Below are 20,453 nucleotides of genomic sequence, written 5' to 3'. Positions count from 1 at the left end.
TTGATTCTGCCTCTGGAAGGAGAGGGGACAGCAGGAAGGCCTGTGCTGCTGGGGATCCTGAGCTCAGGTGCCCACTGCCCAGCCCCAGGCAGACCTACAAGACAAGAGCAGGGTCAGTTTTACAGAATGTCCTCTCACCTCCATACACATGCGTGCGCACATGTGTGTACGCGCACACATACACACACCTGGTGGTCCTGAGGGTACCAGAGTACACACTGCAACACACAGCTCAGTTACACATACAGCACAGTAGGAAATACACAATGCACACACCATGCAACACGATCCCCCAGAGAGTCACTGAGCACATCACACAGACAACAGCCACCAGTCAGCATCACACCGTGACATGGCACACAGGCAGTGATATGATACTCACACCCACAAAATATACAGTCTTCTGGACCCTCAGTACCCAGACATGCCTGCTGGACCGACTATCAAACAGCACAACTCAACAGAGACATCACCACGGGCTCACCCAGCAGCCACAAAGAGCCCCAAACCAGGCGTTTGCAACACCCAGTACCTTGAGCACAGTAGAGGTGCAAGAGCTAGTGTTAACCTGGAGGATGCAGGCATTCACACAGGCCATACAAATGCCTGATGGAGACATGCAGGAACCCCAGGCTCCCAGGTGAGGGGGGAGCAGTCGGGGAGAGGGCTCCTTGGGCTTGGACACTGACTCAGCCGGGAGGGCACAGGGCGCGGGCAGCAGGCACAAGCCAGGACCTGCCTTCCCATGCAGCCCAGCCTGGTGCCCTGGCATGGCAGGGGACAGGAGGGATGGGAGAGACCACCCAGTGGTCTCAGACCGTGGCTCTGCTCTGCTCTGCTCTGCTCTGCTCGTGGCCCAGTCATGGACCCCTTGCCACGTCCACACGCCCCTCAGGGCTGAGCAAATGTTTTGCTTCCGGAGTCACCATTCTACCTGAGCAGCTGGAGCTGCTGTGCCAGCACTTGGCCTCTACCACCGGGACCCTAGCCAAGTCCTGGGTCAGGGAGGGTGGGGGACCCACGTGGCCAGAGCCAGGGGCTCAGGGGGTCTGGAGAAGAGGGCAGGGCTGGCAGCTGGGGCATGCCTGGTCTGTGGGAGGGGGTGGGTGCGGCCGTTGCCTCGGTGCCGGGGGAGGAAGTTGGGGGTGTAGACTGGGGAGGAGGTTGCCTCAGACAGGAAGACCAAGTGGGCCAGGGCAGGGTGGAGGTGAAGGGTGGAGGGAGGGGACCCACATTAGGAGGTTCCAGGACAGGGGGTGAGCAGATACGTGTGTGTTTTGTGTGTGTTCATGCCCCAGGTGTGTGCAAATGTTTCATTAATCAAACATTTACCAACCATCTGTTGTGTGCAAAGTACTGGCTTTGGGGGTGAAGGCCTGTCCCTACCTTCAAGGAGCTCACAGTCCAGTTGGGGGAGCACTGTGTGTGCAAAAGTCTGTGTGGTCTGTGGATATCTAGGGACAAGTCTTTGTCCCAGGACTTATTCTTGTACAGGTGAACCTGCCCTGTGGGTCCTGCCTCCCTTCGTGGGCATGGGCCTGTGTGCAGGCTTAAAGCTGTGTTAGATCATCTCTTGGTTTGGGCATGACCACATAGGGCCCTTCATGGAGTAACAGGTGTATGCGTGCCTGTCCTTGTGCAGGCATCAGTGTGTCTGTGTGACTGGTGTATTTACATGTGTCCGTGTGTACGCATGTGTCCAAGGGTGCATCTCATGCCACCTTGACTTCAGCCTTCCTGGGTGGTATCCTGCCCACCACCTAGGATACATTTGGGCAGAAAGAGGCAGTCAACTCCAGGATGTGCCCTATATTTGAGCAGGGCTTGACCTGACCCCAAGTCTGTCCCCAGGGAGCCATGTGTGCCCAGTGGGGGCACTGCCCCAGCTGATGCCTCAGAGGGGCCACCCATCTCAAGAGGGGCCACCCATCTCAAGAGGGGCTCTGGGCCCCACCTGACCTCCTCATGGCGCATGAGCCCGAGCCCGAGGCCGATGGGCTGTTGGACCTCAGCTTCCTGACAGAGGAGGAGCAGGAGGCCATTGCCGAGGTCCTGAAGCGAGATGCCCACCTGCGCCAGCTGGAGGAGGGGCGCGTCAGGTGAGGCAGGGCGAGAGGCGGGGGCCTCAGGCACCGGGGGGCCCACCCTGCCCCCACCAACCTGCAGCCTGCCAGATATCTGAGTAGTTCTTGTTTTTGCCGTTTGGTTCCTTGTACCCCTGGCCAGCTCTGCTTATCACCTCTCCCAGCCTCCCTGCCTCCAGCCTTGCCCGCTCCGGCCAACCCTCCATACTGCGTCTGGAGCTCCTCAGATCCGTCCTTAATATGCCTTGTTGAACCCTCTCCTGGCTCCTCAGCATCATGTGTCAGGGGCAAGCTCCTAAGCGTGGTCCACAGGCCTTCCTGATGGGTCCCTGCTAGCCTCCCCCATCTCATCTTCCACCAGTAACCACCACCCCTGACACACACAGTGTCCACTAGAGCCATTCAGGTGCTCCACTGTCCCTGAACACACCCACCTTTCCTTCCTTCTTCCTGGAAGAGCCCAGTGGCAGAGGAGCACAGGACTTACAAGTACTGCTTGGGGACAGATAACCTCCTAGCGATGTAACCTTGGGCTATTCACCTGACTTCTCATCTGTAAAGTGGGGCTAAGGAATCCTACCTTATAAAATTAGGAGGGATTAGGCATAGTAGTCACTTTAATGAATAAATTCTTCTTCTCTACCTGAAGAAATCCAATTAGTCCTTTTATTTTTTTTAAAATATATTTTATTGATTTTTTACAGAGAGGAAGGGAGAGAGATAGAGAGTTAGAAACATCGATGGGAGAGAAACATCGATCAGCTGCCTCCTGCACATCTCCCACTGGGGATGTGCTCGCAACCCAGGTACATGCCCTTGACCGGAATCGAACCTGGGACCTTTCAGTCCGCAGGCCGACGCTCTATCCACTGAGCCAAACCAGTTCCGGCAATTAGTCCTTTTAGAGGCAATTTAAATGCTGCCTCCTCTGGGAAGTCCTCCTGAATTACCACAGGCAAAACTGGCACTTCTTATATCCATCCTGGCATCCACCTCACTATAATATACTTGTCTATTCTGGACTCAGTCTCCCCACCAGCCTGAGCTCCTCCAGAACAGGGGTCAAGTCTGATTTGCTATTGTGTCTCTGGCCCCAGGTACAGGGCCTGGCACATGGTGGGTGGCAGGAATGTTGTTGGCTGGGTGAATGGTAACAGCCATGCCCCCCGCCCCTCCCAATCCTCCAGCAAGCTCCGGGCCTCACTGGCAGACCCTGGGCAGCTGAAAATCCTGACGGGGGACTGGTTCCAGGAAGCGCGCGCCCGCCGGCACCACCATGCCCACCTTGGCTCTGACCTTGTCCGAGCCTCTATCCGCAGGAAGAAGAGCTCCAAGGGTGAGAGATCCTCAGGGCAGGACAGGCCTTGTGCTGGCCGGGGCACCCAGTGTATGTGGACAGGTAGAGGGCCCCTGGGTCCCATCCCAGCTGCCCCTGGTACTGTGTGCCTTTGGTCGGGTACCACCCCTCAGTACTACCCCTCTGTGGAGGGGGGTTCACAGAGCTTCTCACCTGCATGCAGGAGAACAAGCTCTGGGTAGCAATAGGGAAACGGAGGCTGCCGGGAAAGAGACTGAAGAGGAGTTGGAGCCCAGGTGAGTAGCAGCGGCGGGGGGGGAGGGGGGGGGCGGGGGGGCCTACCAGTCATGGGGTCCCATCCCTGACAACTGCTTCTCCCTACTCCTAGACCCCTCATAGACAAGGCCCCTGAGGAGAGGCTCAGTGAGGCGGAGGTGAGTGATGAGTGACTGCGTGAACTGACAAAGGAACGTACTGGAGAGTAGAGGTGGCAGGTGCGGGGAAAGAGACCCAGCCCGAGAACCAGGTCTGTGTCTCTGCCATCCTGTTCTGCCAAATGGGAGTGGGGACCCCTAAGAAAACCTCGGAATCTGGCCGTTACTGTGGAGTAGGGACTGCGCAGGTCGAGGTCCAGGACTCAGACGCTACTGTCCCCCACTAATGGGAGCTGGGAGTCAGGCAGGGCAGGCGCTGAAGTGTGCGGGTGTGTGTGTGAGTGTGTGTGTGTGTGAAGTACAGGTCCAACGGGTCCTGCAGCTGGTTGCCAGCCCTGCCCTGGTGGCTGAGCTAAATCTAAAGGGGGACAGCCAGCTGGAGCCCCTGACCTATGACCCCATCATAACCTTTAACCCTTCATCACTAGCTCCCGCTGTGACCTCTGCCCCTTGCTTCTTTCAGGGACGTGATTTCCCCTCACCATATGTCCCCCCAAAAGCATCAGATCATGAGGAGGAGCCTCAGGCCCAGGAAGGTGAGTGGGCGGATGTGTGCTGGGGAGCACAGGGAGGTCGTGGGGATCAGAGGCAACTCTGAGGGGCTCCAACCATCTGTTGACCTTCCTCCTCCTCCTCCGGCCTTGGGGGTGGGGGTGGGGGTGGGGTGGCAGGTGGTCTCCCTAGACAACCCCAGGGAAGCACTAGGGCCCCATCCTCAGGTCATGGGGCTGCAAACCAGTCTCTCCGAAAGTGTGCAGGGCGGGCTCAGAGGGGCTGGCTCAGCAGCTTGTGCCCCACCCCAGCCCCCGGCCCTGGGGGTACACAGGTCTGCGAGCAGGAGGCGGGCCCGGAGCCGGAGCCGCCAGCCAGGGAAGAGGAGGGGCCGCAGCCCCGCCCAGCCCAGGTAGGCGGAGCGGCCCGGCGGCCGCAAGACCCGGAGCGGATCGAGAGCGGGGAGCGAGCCGTCCGGGCCGAGCGCCGTCGGGGCGGGGGCTGGGAACACGGCGCCCCGACGCTTCTCCCTCCCCAGATCCAGGCGGCGTCCAAGGTCCTGGAGAACGGGGAGGAGGCCCCCGGGCGCGGCCCCTCGCTCGACCGCGTGCTCAGCAGCAGCTCCTCCGTGTCCAGCCTCAACTCCTCCACGGTGAGGGGCCTCCTCCCCGCAGCCTGACACTCAGCCCCTCCTGACCCTCCCTCGCCCCCGCCCTGACCCTCCAGCCCCGGGCCAGCCACCTCGCAGGGCCCTGCACCTCGTCACCTGCTTTGCCCCCCTGCCTCCCATCTGAACCCCGCCCCCGCGCTCCCCAGCCTCCACGCGAGCTCCCGAGCTCGCACCCCGCCCTGACCCCCCCTCCTCCGCGCCCCAGCTGAGCGGCAGCCTGCTGAGCCTGTCCGGGGAGGTGGACGCCGTGCAGGTGCGCGGCTCCGTGCACTTCGCGCTGTGCTACGAGCCGGACGCCGCCGAGCTGCACGTGCAGGTGATCCAATGCCAGGGCCTGGCCGCCGCGCGGCGCCGCCGCTCCGACCCGTGAGTGCCCCGGGCGGGCGGGGGCGTCCGGAGCCTCTCCTCACCCCCCGCCCAGTCCCACCACCTGTCTTGGCCAGCTTCCTGGTCTTCAAATGGGGATCACAACGTTCTTGCGAGGCGCGGGTTTGAGTGAGATGACTCCTGTAAAGCGCTAGCACGGAAACTGAGTGTGAGTGTGTGTGTGTGTGTGTGAGAGTGTGTGAGTGTGTGAGTGCGCGCGCGAGTGTGTGTGTGTTCGAGTGTGTGCGCGCGAGTGTGTGTGTGTTCGAGTGTGTGCGCGCGAGTGCGCGCGCGTGTGTGAGTGTGTGAGTGTGAGTGTGCGCGCGAGTGTGTGTTCGAGTGTGTGCGCGCGAGTGTGTGTGTGTTCGAGTGTGTGCGTGTGTGTGCGTGCGTGTGTGTGAGTGTGAGTGCGCGCGCGAGTGTGTGTGTGTTCGAGTGTGTGCGCGCGAGTGTGTGAGTGTGTGAGTGTGAGTGTGCACGCGAGTGTGTGTTCGAGTGTGTGCGCGCGAGTGTGTGCGTGTGTGTGAGAATGTGTGCGAGTGTGTGTGAGTGTGTGTGAGAGTGTGTGTGTGTGTGTGTGTGTGTGAGTGAGAATGTGTGTGTGTGTGTGTGTGTGTGTGTGAGAGAGAGTGTGTGTGTGTGTGAGAGAGAGTGTGTGTGTGTGAGTGTGTGGCTGGGGAAGCCCCCAGGCGGGGGAGGAGGTGCTGGGAGGACCCTCCCCCTTATCTCTGGTCCTCACCCGCCGCCCCCCCCCCCCCCCCCCCCCGCAGCTACGTCAAAAGCTACCTCCTCCCGGACAAGCAGAGCAAGCGCAAGACGGCCGTGAAGAAGCGGAATCTGAACCCGGTCTTCAACGAGACGCTGCGGGTAAGGCTGCCCGGGGCGCCCCCCCCCACTTCAGGAACCAGGCTCCCTGCCCGGGGCGCCCCCCCCTTCAGGAACCAGGCTCCCTGCCCGGGGCGCCCCCCCCCTTCAGGAACCAGGCTCCCTGCCCGGGGCGCCCCCCCCCCCTCAGGAACCAGGCTCCCTGCCCGGGGGCTCAGGGGGCAGGGGCGGCCACATGGGGTCATTGCCTGTCTCCCCGTCCTGCATTCCGCGGGAGGAAGGGCAGGGAGCCCAGAGTGGTGGGCGCAGCGTCAGTTCAGACCCCCGCGAATGCCCTCCCCTCCGGGGTCCCCCGTTTTCCATCCTGCGGGGAACGCCGCAGGACCAGCCCCGCATTAAAGGCACCGCCCGTCCCCAGTACTCGGTCCCGCAGGCCGAGCTCGCCCGCCGCGTGCTGAGCCTGTCCGTGTGGCACCGCGAAAGCCTGGGTCGCAACATCTTTCTGGGCGAAGTCGAAGTGCCCCTGGACACGTGGGACTGGGACGCCGAGGCCATCTGGCTCCCCCTGCAGCCCCGGGTGAGGCCACTGGTCGGTGGGACGCAGGGCACAGATCTCGTTTTCACCGCCCAGCCTTCCCCAGCCCCGCAGACCTCACCTTCGCCGCTTTTCCGAGGCTCTGCCGGCCGCCCTGCTCACCGAGCCCATCGGTGTCCGGAGGCTCCACCCCGTCCCTGTCCCTTGTGGCCTCTTTGCCTTGGGTCCTGTCCCTGCTCCCTGACCAGCCCCTCTCGCAGGTTTCGCCCTCTCCTGACGACCTTCCCAGCCGCGGGAGGCTCTCTCTGTCCCTCAAATACGTCCCCGCTGGCTCTGAGGGTGAGTGGCGCCCAGGAGAGACCACGCTGGCCGGGCCCTGGGAGGTGGGGACTCCTGTCCACAGGGGGAGGGCTCTGTCCGTGGGCCGAAGCCTGTGCCGGCCTTTCCGCAGGCGCAGGACTGCCCCCGAGCGGGGAGCTGCACTTCTGGGTGAAGGGAGCTCAGGACCTGGTACCTCTTCGTTCCGGATCCCTGGATTCTTACATACAATGGTGAGGGGCCCTGGGAGCTCCCCACCTTTCCTTTTGCCTGGAGTGGAGCTCCCCACCCCCTTCTGATCGCCCACCCTTGATCCCCTAGTCTGGGCTTTGACCTCTGAGCAGGGTGAAGGGGGCAGCTTGAGGCCAGAGAGTTGAGGACACCTTTAAGGACTGCATTTCAGTGGCTGGCACCTATAGGACTTGTTGGAGAGCTGAGGCTGAGACCTGGGGGGGTCACAGGGGCCCTTCCATGGAGACCCTGCAGGGCCAGGCTGTGGGGCCTGCAGCTCTGTGGTTTTCAAAGTAAGCTCCGGGGTAGCTCTGGTGGTGTCCCCAGGTTCTGCCCACCCTCAGAGAGTGAATGGAGGTAGGCTGAACAGGTTCTGAGATCCCAGCCCTGACTCAACCAGGCATTGTTTTTCTCTTAGGTTTTGTACTTCTGAGCAATGTTTTATCTTGCAGCAAGGGCCCCAAGGCTTTAAGAAGTTTGGAAATTACTCTGAGGGGCAACAGGGAGTCATGAAGGTCTTTGAGTTGGGGAGTAGCAAAATGCCACTTCAGAGCCATTACTCACAGGAGACCTGGGAGGAGGCTGGTGCAAAAGTCCTAGGGCATCGAGGACTGGAGGCCAGTTCTCAGGCAGGAGCCAGAGGACGTGGACGTTGCGCGGGAGGATAGGTTGGTGCTGGAGAGCCTAAAGGGGTGGCCACTCGATGCTAGCCCACCTCCCCCGCAGCTCGGTGCTGCCTGATGACAGCCGGGCCAGCCGCCAGCGGACAAGGGTGGTGCGAAGGAGCCTCAGCCCCGTGTTCAACCACACCATGGTTTATGACGGCTTCCGGCCGGCTGACCTGCGCCAGGCCTGTGCTGAGCTCTCCCTCTGGGACCATGGGGCCCTGGCCAGCCGCCAGCTGGGGGCCGTACGCCTCAGCCTGGGCACCGGTAAGTGGGCAGGACCCTCGGGGGCAACCAATGCTGGGAGGCAGGGGCTTCCTGAGTGGCCTTGGGCATTTTCCTTTTGTGAACTTTGGTGTCAGTGCGTAATCTGGGACCAGGCAGGTGTTCCTTGGGACCTGGGTGCCTAACGTGACCATGACCTCCACCCTTGCCCAGGCAGCAGCTACGGGCTCCAGGTGCCCTGGATGGATTCCACACCTGAGGAGAAGCAGCTGTGGCAGACACTCCTGGAGCAGCCATGCGAGTGGGTGGATGGCCTTCTGCCCCTCCGAACCAACCTGGCCCCCAGGACATAGGTGCCTGACAAGCCTTGGCAAACCTCTCTCCGGACCCCCATCTCAGGGCCTGCCCTTAGTGGAGGTCAATAAAGTCTATTCTAAGGGCAACGAGGGGCTGCTGTCTGCTTGGGGTTAGGGGGATGGGGTGAGGGACGTGCAGGGGGCCAGGTGAAGGCCCTTTAGATTCAGACATAAAGACCTGAGAGAGCTGGCCCCAAGACCCCCGCATACCTCAGACGTTGCCAAAGCCCAAAGGTACAAAAGTGTTCTGTTTAATAGTCTTTGTCCGGTGGTACTCAGTGAATTTGGGCATCTCTGTGGCTGGACTGCCCCTACCGCCACCTGGTCCCTTCCAGTTGCCCCCAGGCCCTGGGGTGAGTGTGTCAGAACTTGCTGGCATCTTCTCCTTTCACCCATCCTTGGGTCCGGCCTCTTGCCTCTGGTGCCCTCATTCTGCCTCCTGGGGACCAGGGGTAACAGCCGTGGATCCTGCTCGCTGTGCTAGGATGGCTCTCCAGATGCGGCATGCCATCCCTCCCCTGGGGATAGCAAATTCACTGTGGCTCAGCCAGAAGACCCTGGGCTCTCTGGTACCCACTGTCTGCCTAATGCCCCCTCTGTCCCCAAGGGAGCCTGGTGTCCCTGTGGTTTCCAGGGAGGAAGCCAGGCTAGCCTGTAGCTGGGGGTCGGGATCTGACCAGCATGATCCCATACGCATGGGTCACCCTGGAGGGCACAGGACATACCTGATGCGGGTGTAGGTGAGGTCATCTTTAGTGGCGCAGGTCAGTAGGGCATGGAGGGTGAAGCTGTGGTTCAGCAGCTGGTTGTGGACAAAGATGCCCACACAGAACAGGGAGAGATTAAAATTAGAGAAAGATGTGTCCAGAGAATCAGAGCCTAGTTCTGTTTTACCACCAGCATGCTAGGGCAGACCCCCCCTCCCCCGTCTGGGCCTGTTTTTCATCTTTACAATGGGAGGGGAACCCTAACTGTGCCTCTAATGTTGAGATTCTCTGTATCAGCGGGGAAGCGTGAGGAGCTGAAAGAGGGGCAGAGGTGGAGTTTGGGTTGGTAGAGGTCATGGGTAGCCAGCACTCTCCCTCACTCTCTGGATGGTGCCTGAATCCACATCCAGTTCCTGTAGCCACTGCACCAGGCCCTGGTCCACTGTGCGAGCAGCTGTCAAGGAGAAATCAGGTGAACCCAGGGGTGCCTCCTGCCAGAAGCTGCCTCCCACCACCATCAGTGTCCTCCGCTCACCTGGGGGCTCTGAGGCCAGGGAGCAGGTCCGGGCCTCCTCGTCCACCCGCTGTAGAGCCTGTTGCATCAGAGCCCGGCACTCCCACTCCTTCTCAGCCAGGACATCTCGGAGCCTGTTGGATGGCAGAAGGCCAGTCGAAGGGAGGGGAGAGTGGGGGTGACGCTCACACAGAGGCTAGGGATGGGTCCCAGGGGGCTTACCGATCAGTCTCTGCTCGCAAGAGGCCCAGCTGCACCATCAGAGGTGGGGGGCTCTGCTCGGGTTCCCCTGGGAGCAGGCTTGGCTGGACTGGGGTGTCCTGCTGCTTGGGCTGGGGCTCCTCTTTACTGGACTCCTCTGACCTCTGTGGGACTGCATCCTTCTCCACTCCTGCCGGTCAGAGTGAGGTGAGCTCAGGCCGGGCATTTGGGACCCTCGGACACGGGCAGAGGGCGTGGGGAGCTCTGTGCACTGGCTGGGGGGGTGTCAGTCCGGGAGATGTCTGTCTGGTCACTGCCCCACCCACTCCTTCCTGGCCTGGGTCAGGCCTGGTGATCACACCCCCTGCCAGCTCCATTTGTGTTCCCCAAGCCTCCAAGGGCCACGCCCTCGCCCACAGGCAGGCCACCTCCGCTCCTGGCCTACCTGGGCTCAGCACCGCCAGGGCTCCCCGCACAGCGCGGCTGAGCAGCGAGTCCAGCACAAACATCCAGTGCGGGCGGATCTGGCGCCTGCGGAGAATCTGCTTCACCTGGGAGGGAGGGTGGCGCCGCTGAGACTGCTAAGCCTCGGAGAGGTGGGGCTGGAGGTGGAAAGGCCTAGAAAGTCTGCCTGAAGCAAGTGGGGTGGACCGGCTTGGAGTCAAGGGAGGGGCTGGGAAGCTAGGACTGCGCAGATGTCCCTTCCCTGATGGCTCTATCGTCACAGAGAAGACATGGAATCTTTCAACATCAAGACCTTGCACAGGGAGTTCATGAGCTGTTCTTGGGCAGCCCTAACTGTGAGAAAACTCACTCACCGCATCCGGGAAGGCAAAGAGTGGTCTGTGCAGAAGTGCAGGCTCAAGGCCCTGGGCCCGCAGCTGCCCTTGCAGTGCCCGCAGCTCCTGGGCCAGCTGCCGGCGGTTGGGCGTGTGGATGTGCGCCCCGAGGCAGTGCAGTAGCTGTTCCACAAGATCCCTGCCCAGACGGGGGTCCTGAGAAGGAAGGTGTTTCCATTTGAGCCAAGAGAGATGCTGGTAAGGGGCTGGGGTTGGGGAAGGCCATTAGCCGGAGTCCTGCCGGTGCTCTGCCACCAGGGGGCGTGGGGGCGGGCCGCCCACCTGGTCCTGCTCCAGCCACAGATTCTCCGCCAGCGTGGGCAGCTCCTGCTTCAGCACCTCGGCCAGCATGGCCCGGCGCTTGCTCTCTTGATGCAGCAGGCTCAGCCCCGAACTCTCCTCCGGGGACGCGGGATCTTCGGCTCCGGGCTCCTCGGGCACCCTGGGTGCAATGGGGAGCGGCCAATGGAGGGCGGGAGGCAATACCGACCAGCTACCTCCGCCCCAGGGTTTGGATCCCGGCCCTGGCTTTGACTTTCAGGCCTCTCTCACAGGGATGGAAGAGAGACCTGGCACGGAGGAGGCACCCTAACGAAACACAAGTAAGAGCTATTGGGAGGTAGGCACCAAGCGCCATCCTTGCAAGTGGTCCAGGTGCCAGGTCCGTGGAGAGGGCTTATTCTGGAGGGAGTACAAGGACAAAGCCAGATAAAGTGAACCCGCCCCAGGACCCTGGGCTCTCACCGGAGCTGGCTGGTGTCCCCGTAGCTGAGGCAGCGCTTCGGGGGACTAGGCGGGTGTTGAGAGGGTGCCTGAGGGCGTGGGAATGTCTGGGACTGGGTGGTGGAGTCCGCTGAAGGAAGAGGGCTGGCTGAAGGGGCATCTGAGGGAGGGACAGGGCTGTCAGCCTGGGCCCCACATCAGCCCTCAGCTCCACAGCTCTCTGCCCTCACTCCAGTGTGCACCCCTCTCCACCCACGCAGTACCTGGGGGCCGGGGAGCATGCTGAGGTGAGCCCGGGCTTCGGCTCCTCTTCCCAGGCTGCAGGAAGGGGTCCCCCAGCAGTGCTTGAGCACTGGCACGGAGGCGGGGGTCTGGCTCAAACGTTCGCAGGAGGAAGGCTTGGGCCTCCGCTGACAGAGAACTGGGCATTGGCGGATGTACCTTGTACATGCCCACCTGGGAGGGGGCCGGGAGGGAAAACAAGAATTAAGTTTAGAAGCGTGCAAGGCACCGTCTGTCCCCACCCCACCTGCTGAGCCAGGGCCTGAGGGGACTCACCTGAAACATGGCAGCCTGTGGGCTCCCGAGCTCGTGGAAGGGTGGGCGACCTGTGGCCATCTCGATGACAGTGCAGCCCAGCGACCAGATGTCAGCCGCTTTCCCGTACCCGCGTGGGCCCTGGTCAATGATTTCTGGGGCCATGTACTGTAGGGTCCCTAGGCCAGGAGCAGTGGTAATAATGCTCACCTAGGCTTTATCGCTATGGAGTGGCAGGGGCTTGCTCCTCCTTTGGCCGCCTGTACCCACCCTGAGCTCTGTCATCCAAAACAGTTCCCATCACCTATCCTGGTCGTCAAACATCTACCTGAGTTTCCTCACTCATCTTAGGGTCCATCCCATCCATGGATTCCATCACTTGCAGTAGGTTCCATCCTATAACCTGGATTCCATCAGCCACTCTGAATTTACCACCAACTTTGGTCTGCAGCAACACTCCTGGGTTCCATTTCAGGCACTAAACTCAATGTCCTCAGCTATCCAAGCTCCAGTTCTAGATTCCGTCACCTCAGCCCTGGCTCAATCACCTGTCCTGCGTGCTATCTCCCATTAACTCGACTCCATGCCCAGGAGAAGCTCCTTCTCAGGAAGGCCCCAAGCGTCCTGCCCCAGGTCAGCATCCCCACTCACCACCCCACACCTGTTACCTGTGAAGGTCTCAGTGCAAGGGGTGATGCCCGCCAGCCGCTTGGAGGTGCCAAAGTCGGAAATCTTGAGAAGCCCACTGAAAGTGTTGATCAACACATTGTCCCCCTGAGGAGAGTGGACACTTTGCTCAGTGGACATTAAGCTGGGGTACTGACACCAGAAGTGGACCCTACCCCAGGAGCCCATCTCCTGGGAATCACAATCTGACCCTGCCTCTATCAGCCTCCTCCCGCTCCCATCCCACTATGCCCCTCTGGGAGCTGACACCTGGTTTGGCTTCAGATCTGGTCTCCTTCTCTAGGGCACCTTCTTGATGAATTTCCCACCCTTTGCAAAGGATCTGCCAGCTAAGTCTAAACTGCCAGCCTCTGTCTGGGGCCATATCTCTCCCCCTCCTCCCTCCCGCCCACCAGAAAGCCAAGGTGGGCCAGCTACAGGGCTTACCTTGATGTCACGATGCACAATGCGGTTGTCATGCAGGTAGCTGAGTCCCTGCAGGATCTGGCGGGTATAGAAACTGATGGTGCTCTCGTTGTCCTGCAGGGGTCCCCACACTGACCGCAGCAAGGAGGACAGGCTGCCTGGGCAGGTGCAGTTCAAGGTCATCATTGCCACCCTCTCTCTCCAGCCCACAGCTCTTTGCCCAGACACACCCATACCATGGCCCAGACTCCATCACCCAACTGCACAGCATCAGCTAATTGTGGGCTACACCACCCACACACACAAGCTCTGGTTCACGTCCCCTAAGGGCTCTCCACCCCTGTCTGGCTCCATCCCCACGCCCCACACCCCCACTTCCATTCCCATCGCGGGAGGACAGGTACCTCCGGGCACTTCCTCCATGAAGATCTTGAGGTAGCCGCCCTGGCTGGCTGAGCCCAGGTAGCGCACGATGTTCTTGTGGCGCAGGCGTTTGTGCAGAGCGATCTCTTCATGTAGGGGCTGAGAGAACCTGGGAGCAGGCAGGGAGAGAGGAACAGGCCAGATTTGGACAGAGATGCCCAGCCAACTCCAGCACCAGCCAGGCCACGCCCCCAGGAAATGCCCCGCCCACAATCCCCTCCCCGACTTTCCCACGGAATCACTCAGGCCGCAGGCCCCTCCAGACCAGATCCCGACCCTCCTGGTCCCTGCCTTTCTGACTGCAGGCCCACTGGGCTCGAACTCTTTCGTCCAAGAGCCCGCCCACTTGGGCCCGACCAATAGGGCATCAGCGCCCCCCTTACTGCCCCGCCCCATGACCCTCCCAGTTCCTGGGCCCAGCCTGGCTCGCAAGCCCAGCGCACACCTGCTGTCCCGCTCTGGGATCTCCTTGATGGCGATGCGTACCCGCGTGTGCCGGTCGCGGCCCGCGTACACCACCCCGTACGTGCCCTTGCCCAGCACCAGCCGCTCCCCGGTCTCCGTGTACTCGTAATCGAACTGCGGGGCGGGTGAGATGGGGGTTCAGCAGGGCTCTCAGCCCTTTCCCCTCCCCGAGCTCCCAGGCCCCCTTCCTCACCTCCAGCACCTCCCACACACCCTCTGCCTCCTCCACGGGCGCCCTGGGATCCGGATTCGTCACCAAGGACTGGATCAGGCCGCAGAACCTGAGGGCGGGAGGTCAGGCTGGCCCGAGGGGTACCTTGGGCGCAAAGTGTCCCCTCCTGCGCCGAGAGCACCTAGGGGACACATCCCTTCCTTTCCCTCACTCCCCCGGACATCCCAGCCCTCAGAGCGCCCCGGCCCGACCCGAGAGGCTGCGCACCACTGGCAGTGCCCTGCGCTGGGGAAGCACAGCTGGACGTCCTGAGCCGGGGGAAGTGCGTAGAGGAAGCAGCAGCGCTCGTCCCGCTTGGAGGCGCTGGGAAGGGATGAAGGACACAGGTGAGCGCCAGGCCAGCTGGCAGCGCCCCACCCGACTGCCCCAGGCCTTGCCCTCACCTGACACCGCCGATGGAGGGGACGGAGAAGGTCCAGCTGGAGGGAAGGTCCTGTGAGAAGAAAGGGAGTCAGAGGAGGGCGCCCGGGAGTAAGGGGGGCCTGGGCATGGAAGGAAGGCTCAGGAGAAGCTACGCTTCGCTTCGTGGTGAGCAGGGGGCCTCAGTGGTGGCTTCACCTGGGTCTCAGGCTCCAGCAGGCTCAGGGTCACTGCGCTCACGGGGTTCACGCCCTGAACCTCCAGCTTCGCAGGCAGCAGCACTTGGTTCATCTCCAGGACAAGAACCTGCAGGGGACAAGGGTGTGTGTGTGTGTGGGGGGGGGGTAAGTCAGAAGGGTCCGACCCCTCCCGCAGGTCCCCTGACCCCACAGGCCTCACCAAGCACTGGTCCCCTTGGGGACTGTCTGCTTTGAGCAGCTGGCAGGACTGTAGTAAGAAGTGGAGCCAGAAGTGGGCACGGCGTGGGGGCCCTCCCAGGGGCTCCGGCGTGGGTCTGAAGTGCTGGTACAGCAGGAAGGTTTCCATCATGGACACCAGGTACCTGCGGGCACAGCGTTGTCTTCCACTCAGCCAGGCACCAGCGAGCACTGCCCGGGAGCGTGGGCTGAATGGGGGCAATAGGTGTCATGGGCACTGGTTTGGAAGGGACCAGGTCCTTGGCTCAGGGCTCAGGCCAGTGGACATAGATGCAGGAGCTGAGAGCACAAGAGGGAAGGGGAGGCCACTTACCATATGGGGGCATTGAGTTTGTATAGCTGCTCTGCAGCCAGTGCCACCTGGATAGGGTCATTAGCAAGGATCTGAGCTCCCAAGTAGAAGCCCACATCCCAGTAATATTGCATCTTCTCCACGCAGCCTTTTCGGGCCAGCAGGCAGCCCAGCTTCATACCTGGGAGTGAGGGGCATGGGCGCTAGTGAGTGTGGTTGCAGCTGTGGGCAGAGCCCAAGTGTGGGCCACAACCTCCGTGTGGGCAGGAGCACAGATGTGGGTGAAAATGTAGGTGTGGCGTGATCTCAGGTGGGAGGAGGAGCTCAGACACAGGTGAGGGTGTGGGAACAAGTGCACGTGGAAGATGTGAGCTTAGGAACAAAGAGTCATGGGCTTAAGGGCTCACAAGGGCCCAGGACAGGTAGGAGGACCCAGGTGTAGATTCAGGCAGACTAGATCCAGAAGGGGATGACCTCAGTCCTAGCTCCCGCCCAGTGTTCCCTCTCCCTGCCCTGGGCGCCTGTTGGGAGGACAGGGGTGCAGAACTGGGGCTCACCAATGAGCCGGAGCTCGTCGGAGTCCTCGAAGCGCTGCCCAGCAGCGATGAGGAGCACGGCAGCATTGATGCCTGAGTGAAGGCTGGGCTCCACATCAAAAGCCTTCCGATACCTGGGGGTTGGGCAGAGGGATGCAAGGCTGGACTGATGCCCACGGCCCCACCCGCAGCCCCCTGTCCACTTGCTGGTGCCCCCTTACCAGTGATAGGCCTGCTCTCGGTGCCCAGCATCCTGAAAGCCAGAGCTGAAGAACATGTCCTTGTAGACACGGCCACACATGCAGTACAGGTCGGGGGCCACAGGGCCCTCCCTCTGTACCAGTGGCAGCAGCACAGCTAATGCCTTCTCCCGGTCCCCAGGCCTGTTCCTCCTAGGGGAGGGGAAGATGGGCTGGGGACCTGCCAGATGGCCCTGTCCCACTTGGTCTGGGGACCCCCAGATGCTGAACAGCAGGGACCCTTCCAGGGAGCTGACAGTAATGAACACAGAATGGCAGTGACTGGTGGTCAGCACTGACCTTTCTAGAGGAAGTGACCCCAAATGGAAGTGATTTCTAGCTGCAATGACTCTGAAGAGAGGTGACCTTGGACAGCTGTGCCCTCCCCAAGGGCACCACCTCACCTCACCCTGGGCAGCAGCAGTAGAACAACAACAGGACCCCCTGACATCAGCGTGACCCTCGTCAGCAAATTCCTTGAACAGCACTGATCTCAGACAGCAGTGACCTCATAGAGCAGGGGCCCATGTTCCCACGTGGCTATGACCAAGCGCCGCTCTGCCACTCACCGGTTGAGGGCAAATGTATAGTGGAAGCAGACGTTATGCTGCTCAGCCACGTCACAGGTGGGCAAGGCCTGCAGCGTCTCCACCAGCTCGATGATGGCTGAGTAGTCCTGCAGGAGGGAACAGCACACGCTGACTAAATGGCCTCTGGTGGGTCCCATCGGCACCGGCCTCTGAGGAAAACCTTGAGCTGGGGGTCCCCTCCCACCCCTGGCACCCCACCTTCCCACCCACCATCCTCTCCCTCAGGCCTGGCAGGTAGTGCAGACACCACCCCTTACACGGAGAACCCACTGCGTGCCCCAACCTCACAACCGCCACTGGAGACAGTGATGCGATCATCCGCGTTACAAACTGCGGCTCAGAGACTTCAGGCCACTGAGCTCGGGTTTGTCTGACACCGACTGCTGTGCCCGACTGCCTCCCAGCACACCTGCACGTCTCGGTAGGAAAGCAGCAGGTTCATGATGATGTCAGGGCTCAGCAGCTCCACGCTGTCCAGTCTCCGCTGCAGGCGAGCCAGCTCCTCCCGCAGCTGCTGCCCGCTGAACCGCTCCCGGGCCTGCCGGATGTCCTGCCGAATGGTCTCCCGGAAGTAGCCACTGATGCCCGGAGCAGGAGAGGGAGGGAGGGAGAGGGGATGGTGGGGCCTGTCCCGGTCACTGTACCCTCTCCAGCCTCTTCCTGGTGCACCTTCTCTGGGTCCCCCTTACCAAGAGTCCGTGGGCATGGCCTCCAGCAGGCGGGCAAACCGGCCCACCAGGGGTGTGAGCAGGGCCTCAGTGCCCACCCCGGGCTGGACTAGCCCATCAGCCAGGCCCCTCAGGAGGCCTACGTCACCACACAGCACTCGACCAGTGGCTGTCACCACATAGGGGATCAGTGTGTAGCTGCCAACACAATCCTGGTGGGAGGGAGGCAGGAGTCAGTAGAGATCAGAGGTCAGCACCAGGTTAGGGAGGGGCAGTGAGGGGGTCAGAGGTCAGCACCAGTGGAAACTGGAATAGCAGGAAAGGGACACACTGCAGGAAGGAAGGCAATCGGGAGCAGTCACACAGATATAGAGGGGTATTAGGGCGATTAGGTGACGGAGGAAGCCAGGAAAGGTAGCGAGGGGTCAGAGGTTATAATGGAAGTCAGAGGGCACATTGGAGTGAGGGGTGGATTCTGCTCACTGAGTTCTTCTGAAAAATGTCCTCCTGCAGGGAACAGACAAACACTGATGTTCTGGGTAGGCCCTACCCCCGCCCTGTGCCTGCCCCCACCAGCCACCTGGCACCTACCCGCAGGGCCTGCAGGTCAGGGATGTCTTCCTGGGAGCAGAGAAGCACGTTGTTGGTCATGCTGAAGCTCTCACGTACCCCAAGGTGGTAGAACAGGGAAGGCTGTGCCAGGGAGCTGCTCACCTCCAGCACCACCACGTCTGCGAGCACAAGGTGGAGGCCCTGAGCCCTGAACCCAGCTTGGTGGGGAAGGAGTCTGGATCCTGGCTCAGCCTGCCTTCCTGTGTGATTCCAGCAGGATCCAACTTTGCTCCTGGCTTCCGTTTCCTGCTTTTAGGGTCCTTTTGGTTCTTACACAGAGGAGAGGAGGCTGGGCACCAGCCCAGAGCCTGTTCTAGGCCATTTGAGAAGCAAGAGTTGAGCTAACACTCAGTCCACTTCCCTGGGTCCGCCACCCAGTCTCTTGAAAGGTACCAGCATTGTGTGTAGATAACACTGTGCTGTATGTGTATGTGTGTGTGTGCGCGCGTGTGTGCATGTGTGCGCGTGTGTGCACGCCCGTGTGTGTGCATGTGTATGCGTGCGTGTGTGTGTGTGTTGGGGGGGGGGCTGTGACTGGATCTTTGTGTGTGACAGGGTCTGTGAGGACCTGTGTATTGACATCTATGTGACTCTAAGTCTGTCTATAACCCTGTGCGTGTCTTTGTGTCCTCGAGGGCGGTCGGCCTTCATTTTTTAGGCTCCGATTTTACGAGCATAGGGCAAGCGCGGGCTCCTGGGCTCTTGGATAAACAAATAAGTATCCAGAGGCGGGGCGTGAGGGTTGGTGGAAGGGACAGGCCTCCTCGGGCCCCACTCACGAGCGATCTGCCCGCCTCCAGCCCCGCCCATTGTCTCGGGGTGAAGGGGTCCTCTGAACCTAAGCTCCTTGCCCAGAATCCAGTCGGTTGGTCCCTCGCTCTCCTTTCTGCTCCTTAGCGCGCTCCTCCGAAGCAGTCTGCGAGGACCCCTGAACTCCAGCCCCGCTCGCAGAGCCCCTCGGCGAGTCCAAGCTCCACCTCCCAGGATCCGCCCCCACAACTCCGCGCGGGGTCCTCCCGAGGAGGAGCTCTCCAGCCCAACTCCTAAACGGCCGGCTCCCCGCCCCGGCCCAAGGCTAGCCCCGCTCCCCAGGCGCGCGCCGACTCCTCCTGCTTAGGTCCCGACCCTGAACCCCGGAGTCGGCCTGGACCCGCTAAGTCCTAGCCCGAGCCTGGCCGCGCTGCACACCTCCTGAACCTCACTTTTCTCGGGTCCCCGCCCCGAGCCCTCAGCTGTAGCTCCGGGTGCAGCCCCCCCCCCCCCCGACCTCGCCGCATCTCGCCCCCCGCCCCGGACCGCAGCCGCCCAGCCCCGCCCCGCAGCCGCCCAGCCACGCCCCCTCCGGCCCCGCGCTCCGCCCCGGCCCGGGCGTCCGGCGCGCTCACCCGCGTTGTAGAAGGAGTCCAGCGCCGCGGTGTCCCCCAGCGCCAGCGTCCCGAAGGGCAGGGTGCGCAGCTGCGGCCGGGGCCGCGGTCCCGCGAGCTGCGCGCAGGCCTCCCGCAGGCAGCGGAGGGGCAGCGGCTCGGCCTCGGCTGCCCCGTCCCGCTCCAGCCCGGCCTGCGGCTCCCGGGTCAGCACGTAGAGCAGGCTGAGAGGCCGGCTCCGAGCGCAGCCCCGGCCTGGGGGCGGCGCGATCGGCGGGCCCCGGCTCAGCGCCTCGGCCAGAGGGTCCTGCCAGCAGCTGCCCGCGCGCTCCTGGGCCCCGGGCGGCGGGCACGGTCCCGCCATGCGGGGGCGCTCGGGCGGCGGGCGCGTCCTGGGCACCCGGGGCAGGGCCAGAGCCGGGGGTGACGGGTCCAGGGAGCCTGAGATCCTGAATCTCCTACGGGATCTGGAGATCCGAAGTCCCGCCGAAGGTCCCGTCCCTCTGAATCTGGAGTCCAGGGCGAAGTCCAGGCTACGGCTTGGAAGGTCCTGAGGATCCGAAATCGGGAATTGGGTCCGGGGAATCTGGGGCATCCGGCGATCCGCGGCTCCGAGTCACGTGGGAGATCCCGTCGGACCCCGTCAGCCGCTCGGACTCCGCTGGGAAGCGTCCGCCGCCGCGCTCTCCTGCCCTCACTGGTAGGCCGGGCCCAGCCCTTCCCGGAGACCAGGAAAGCTCCACCCTCGGCCTGGGGCAGCTCCGCTCCTAGCAGCCCGGGACTCGCCTCTCCCCTCCCTCCTCTCCAGCCAGAACTTCTGAGTCCCGCCACTTCCGGAACAGCCTGTGCCACTGTCTATGCCAACCACTGGGGACTGCTCACCACAGGAGCTCGGACGGTGTGCGCAGCCAGGGCTAGGGACGAGGTGTGAATTGCAGGCCCTGCCCGGCGCGGATCTGTGCAATGAATGGATCTCCAGAGCCTGCAGGCTGTGCTCCAGGTAAGGACTCCACCTGTCCGGAGGCCATCAGCCCTAGCGTGGGACTCGGCACCTGAGCCCCCTCTTGCCAGGAGGCTGCTTTCCACAAAAACCAATCTGCTGATTTTTTTTACCTCCACTTACT

At 62.0% G+C, this 20,453-nt stretch overlaps 2 protein-coding genes across 2 annotated transcripts; one reads left to right on the top strand and one right to left on the bottom strand.

The window, feature by feature from the left end:
• Positions 1-1,851: 1,851 nt before the first annotated feature.
• On the top strand, positions 1,852-8,583 carry SYTL1 (synaptotagmin like 1). Its single transcript, XM_081086394.1, has 14 exons — positions 1,852-2,099; positions 3,272-3,420; positions 3,605-3,677; positions 3,770-3,815; positions 4,279-4,351; positions 4,619-4,719; positions 4,846-4,959; positions 5,183-5,343; positions 6,114-6,210; positions 6,587-6,745; positions 6,964-7,042; positions 7,155-7,254; positions 7,979-8,184; positions 8,356-8,583. The coding sequence occupies exons 1-14, from the start codon at positions 1,966-1,968 to the stop codon at positions 8,493-8,495; spliced, it is 1,632 nt and encodes a 543-aa protein (XP_080942520.1). The 5' UTR covers positions 1,852-1,965; the 3' UTR covers positions 8,496-8,583.
• Positions 8,584-8,725: 142 nt separating this feature from the next.
• Positions 8,726-19,708, bottom strand: MAP3K6 (mitogen-activated protein kinase kinase kinase 6). Its single transcript, XM_081086393.1, has 29 exons — positions 19,351-19,708; positions 17,945-18,084; positions 17,837-17,860; positions 17,375-17,565; positions 17,095-17,263; positions 16,665-16,771; positions 16,078-16,248; positions 15,878-15,990; positions 15,342-15,501; positions 14,991-15,153; positions 14,790-14,897; positions 14,615-14,664; positions 14,439-14,534; positions 14,193-14,280; positions 13,980-14,113; positions 13,516-13,643; positions 13,133-13,269; positions 12,688-12,793; positions 12,041-12,198; positions 11,746-11,938; positions 11,504-11,642; positions 11,042-11,201; positions 10,739-10,915; positions 10,366-10,471; positions 9,942-10,110; positions 9,741-9,853; positions 9,586-9,659; positions 9,224-9,300; positions 8,726-9,016 (listed from the first exon to the last, which is right to left on the bottom strand). The coding sequence occupies exons 1-29, from the start codon at positions 19,691-19,693 to the stop codon at positions 8,926-8,928; spliced, it is 3,885 nt and encodes a 1,294-aa protein (XP_080942519.1). The 5' UTR covers positions 19,694-19,708; the 3' UTR covers positions 8,726-8,925.
• Between the last annotated feature and the right edge of the window lie 745 nt (positions 19,709-20,453).

This window comes from Myotis nattereri (assembly GCF_964212035.1).
Source record: "Myotis nattereri genome assembly, chromosome: 3".
NCBI classification, from domain to species: Eukaryota; Metazoa; Chordata; class Mammalia; order Chiroptera; family Vespertilionidae; genus Myotis; species Myotis nattereri.
The sequence above is the reverse complement of the archived record's forward strand: the minus strand, read 5'-3'. Positions and strand labels throughout refer to the sequence as shown.

What these genes read in the sequence shown, in the direction of transcription:
- SYTL1 (XM_081086394.1), top strand. Translation starts at nt 1,966, where the DNA reads ATGGCGCATGAGCCCGAGCCCGAGGCCGATGGGCTGTTGGACCTCAGC. An exon ending in CAGGAAGAAGAGCTCCAAGG is followed by an intron (nt 3,421 to 3,604) that starts GTGAGAGATCCT and finishes ACCTGCATGCAG; the next exon opens with GAGAACAAGCTCTGGGTAGC. An exon ending in GGCTCCCCCTGCAGCCCCGG is followed by an intron (nt 6,746 to 6,963) that starts GTGAGGCCACTG and finishes CCCCTCTCGCAG; the next exon opens with GTTTCGCCCTCTCCTGACGA.
- MAP3K6 (XM_081086393.1), bottom strand. Translation starts at nt 19,693, where the DNA reads ATGGCGGGACCGTGCCCGCCGCCCGGGGCCCAGGAGCGCGCGGGCAGC. An exon ending in GCCATGCCCACGGACTCTTG is followed by an intron (nt 17,264 to 17,374) that starts GTAAGGGGGACC and finishes TCCGGGCATCAG; the next exon opens with TGGCTACTTCCGGGAGACCA. An exon ending in TATACATTTGCCCTCAACCG is followed by an intron (nt 16,249 to 16,664) that starts GTGAGTGGCAGA and finishes CCCCTCCCCTAG; the next exon opens with GAGGAACAGGCCTGGGGACC.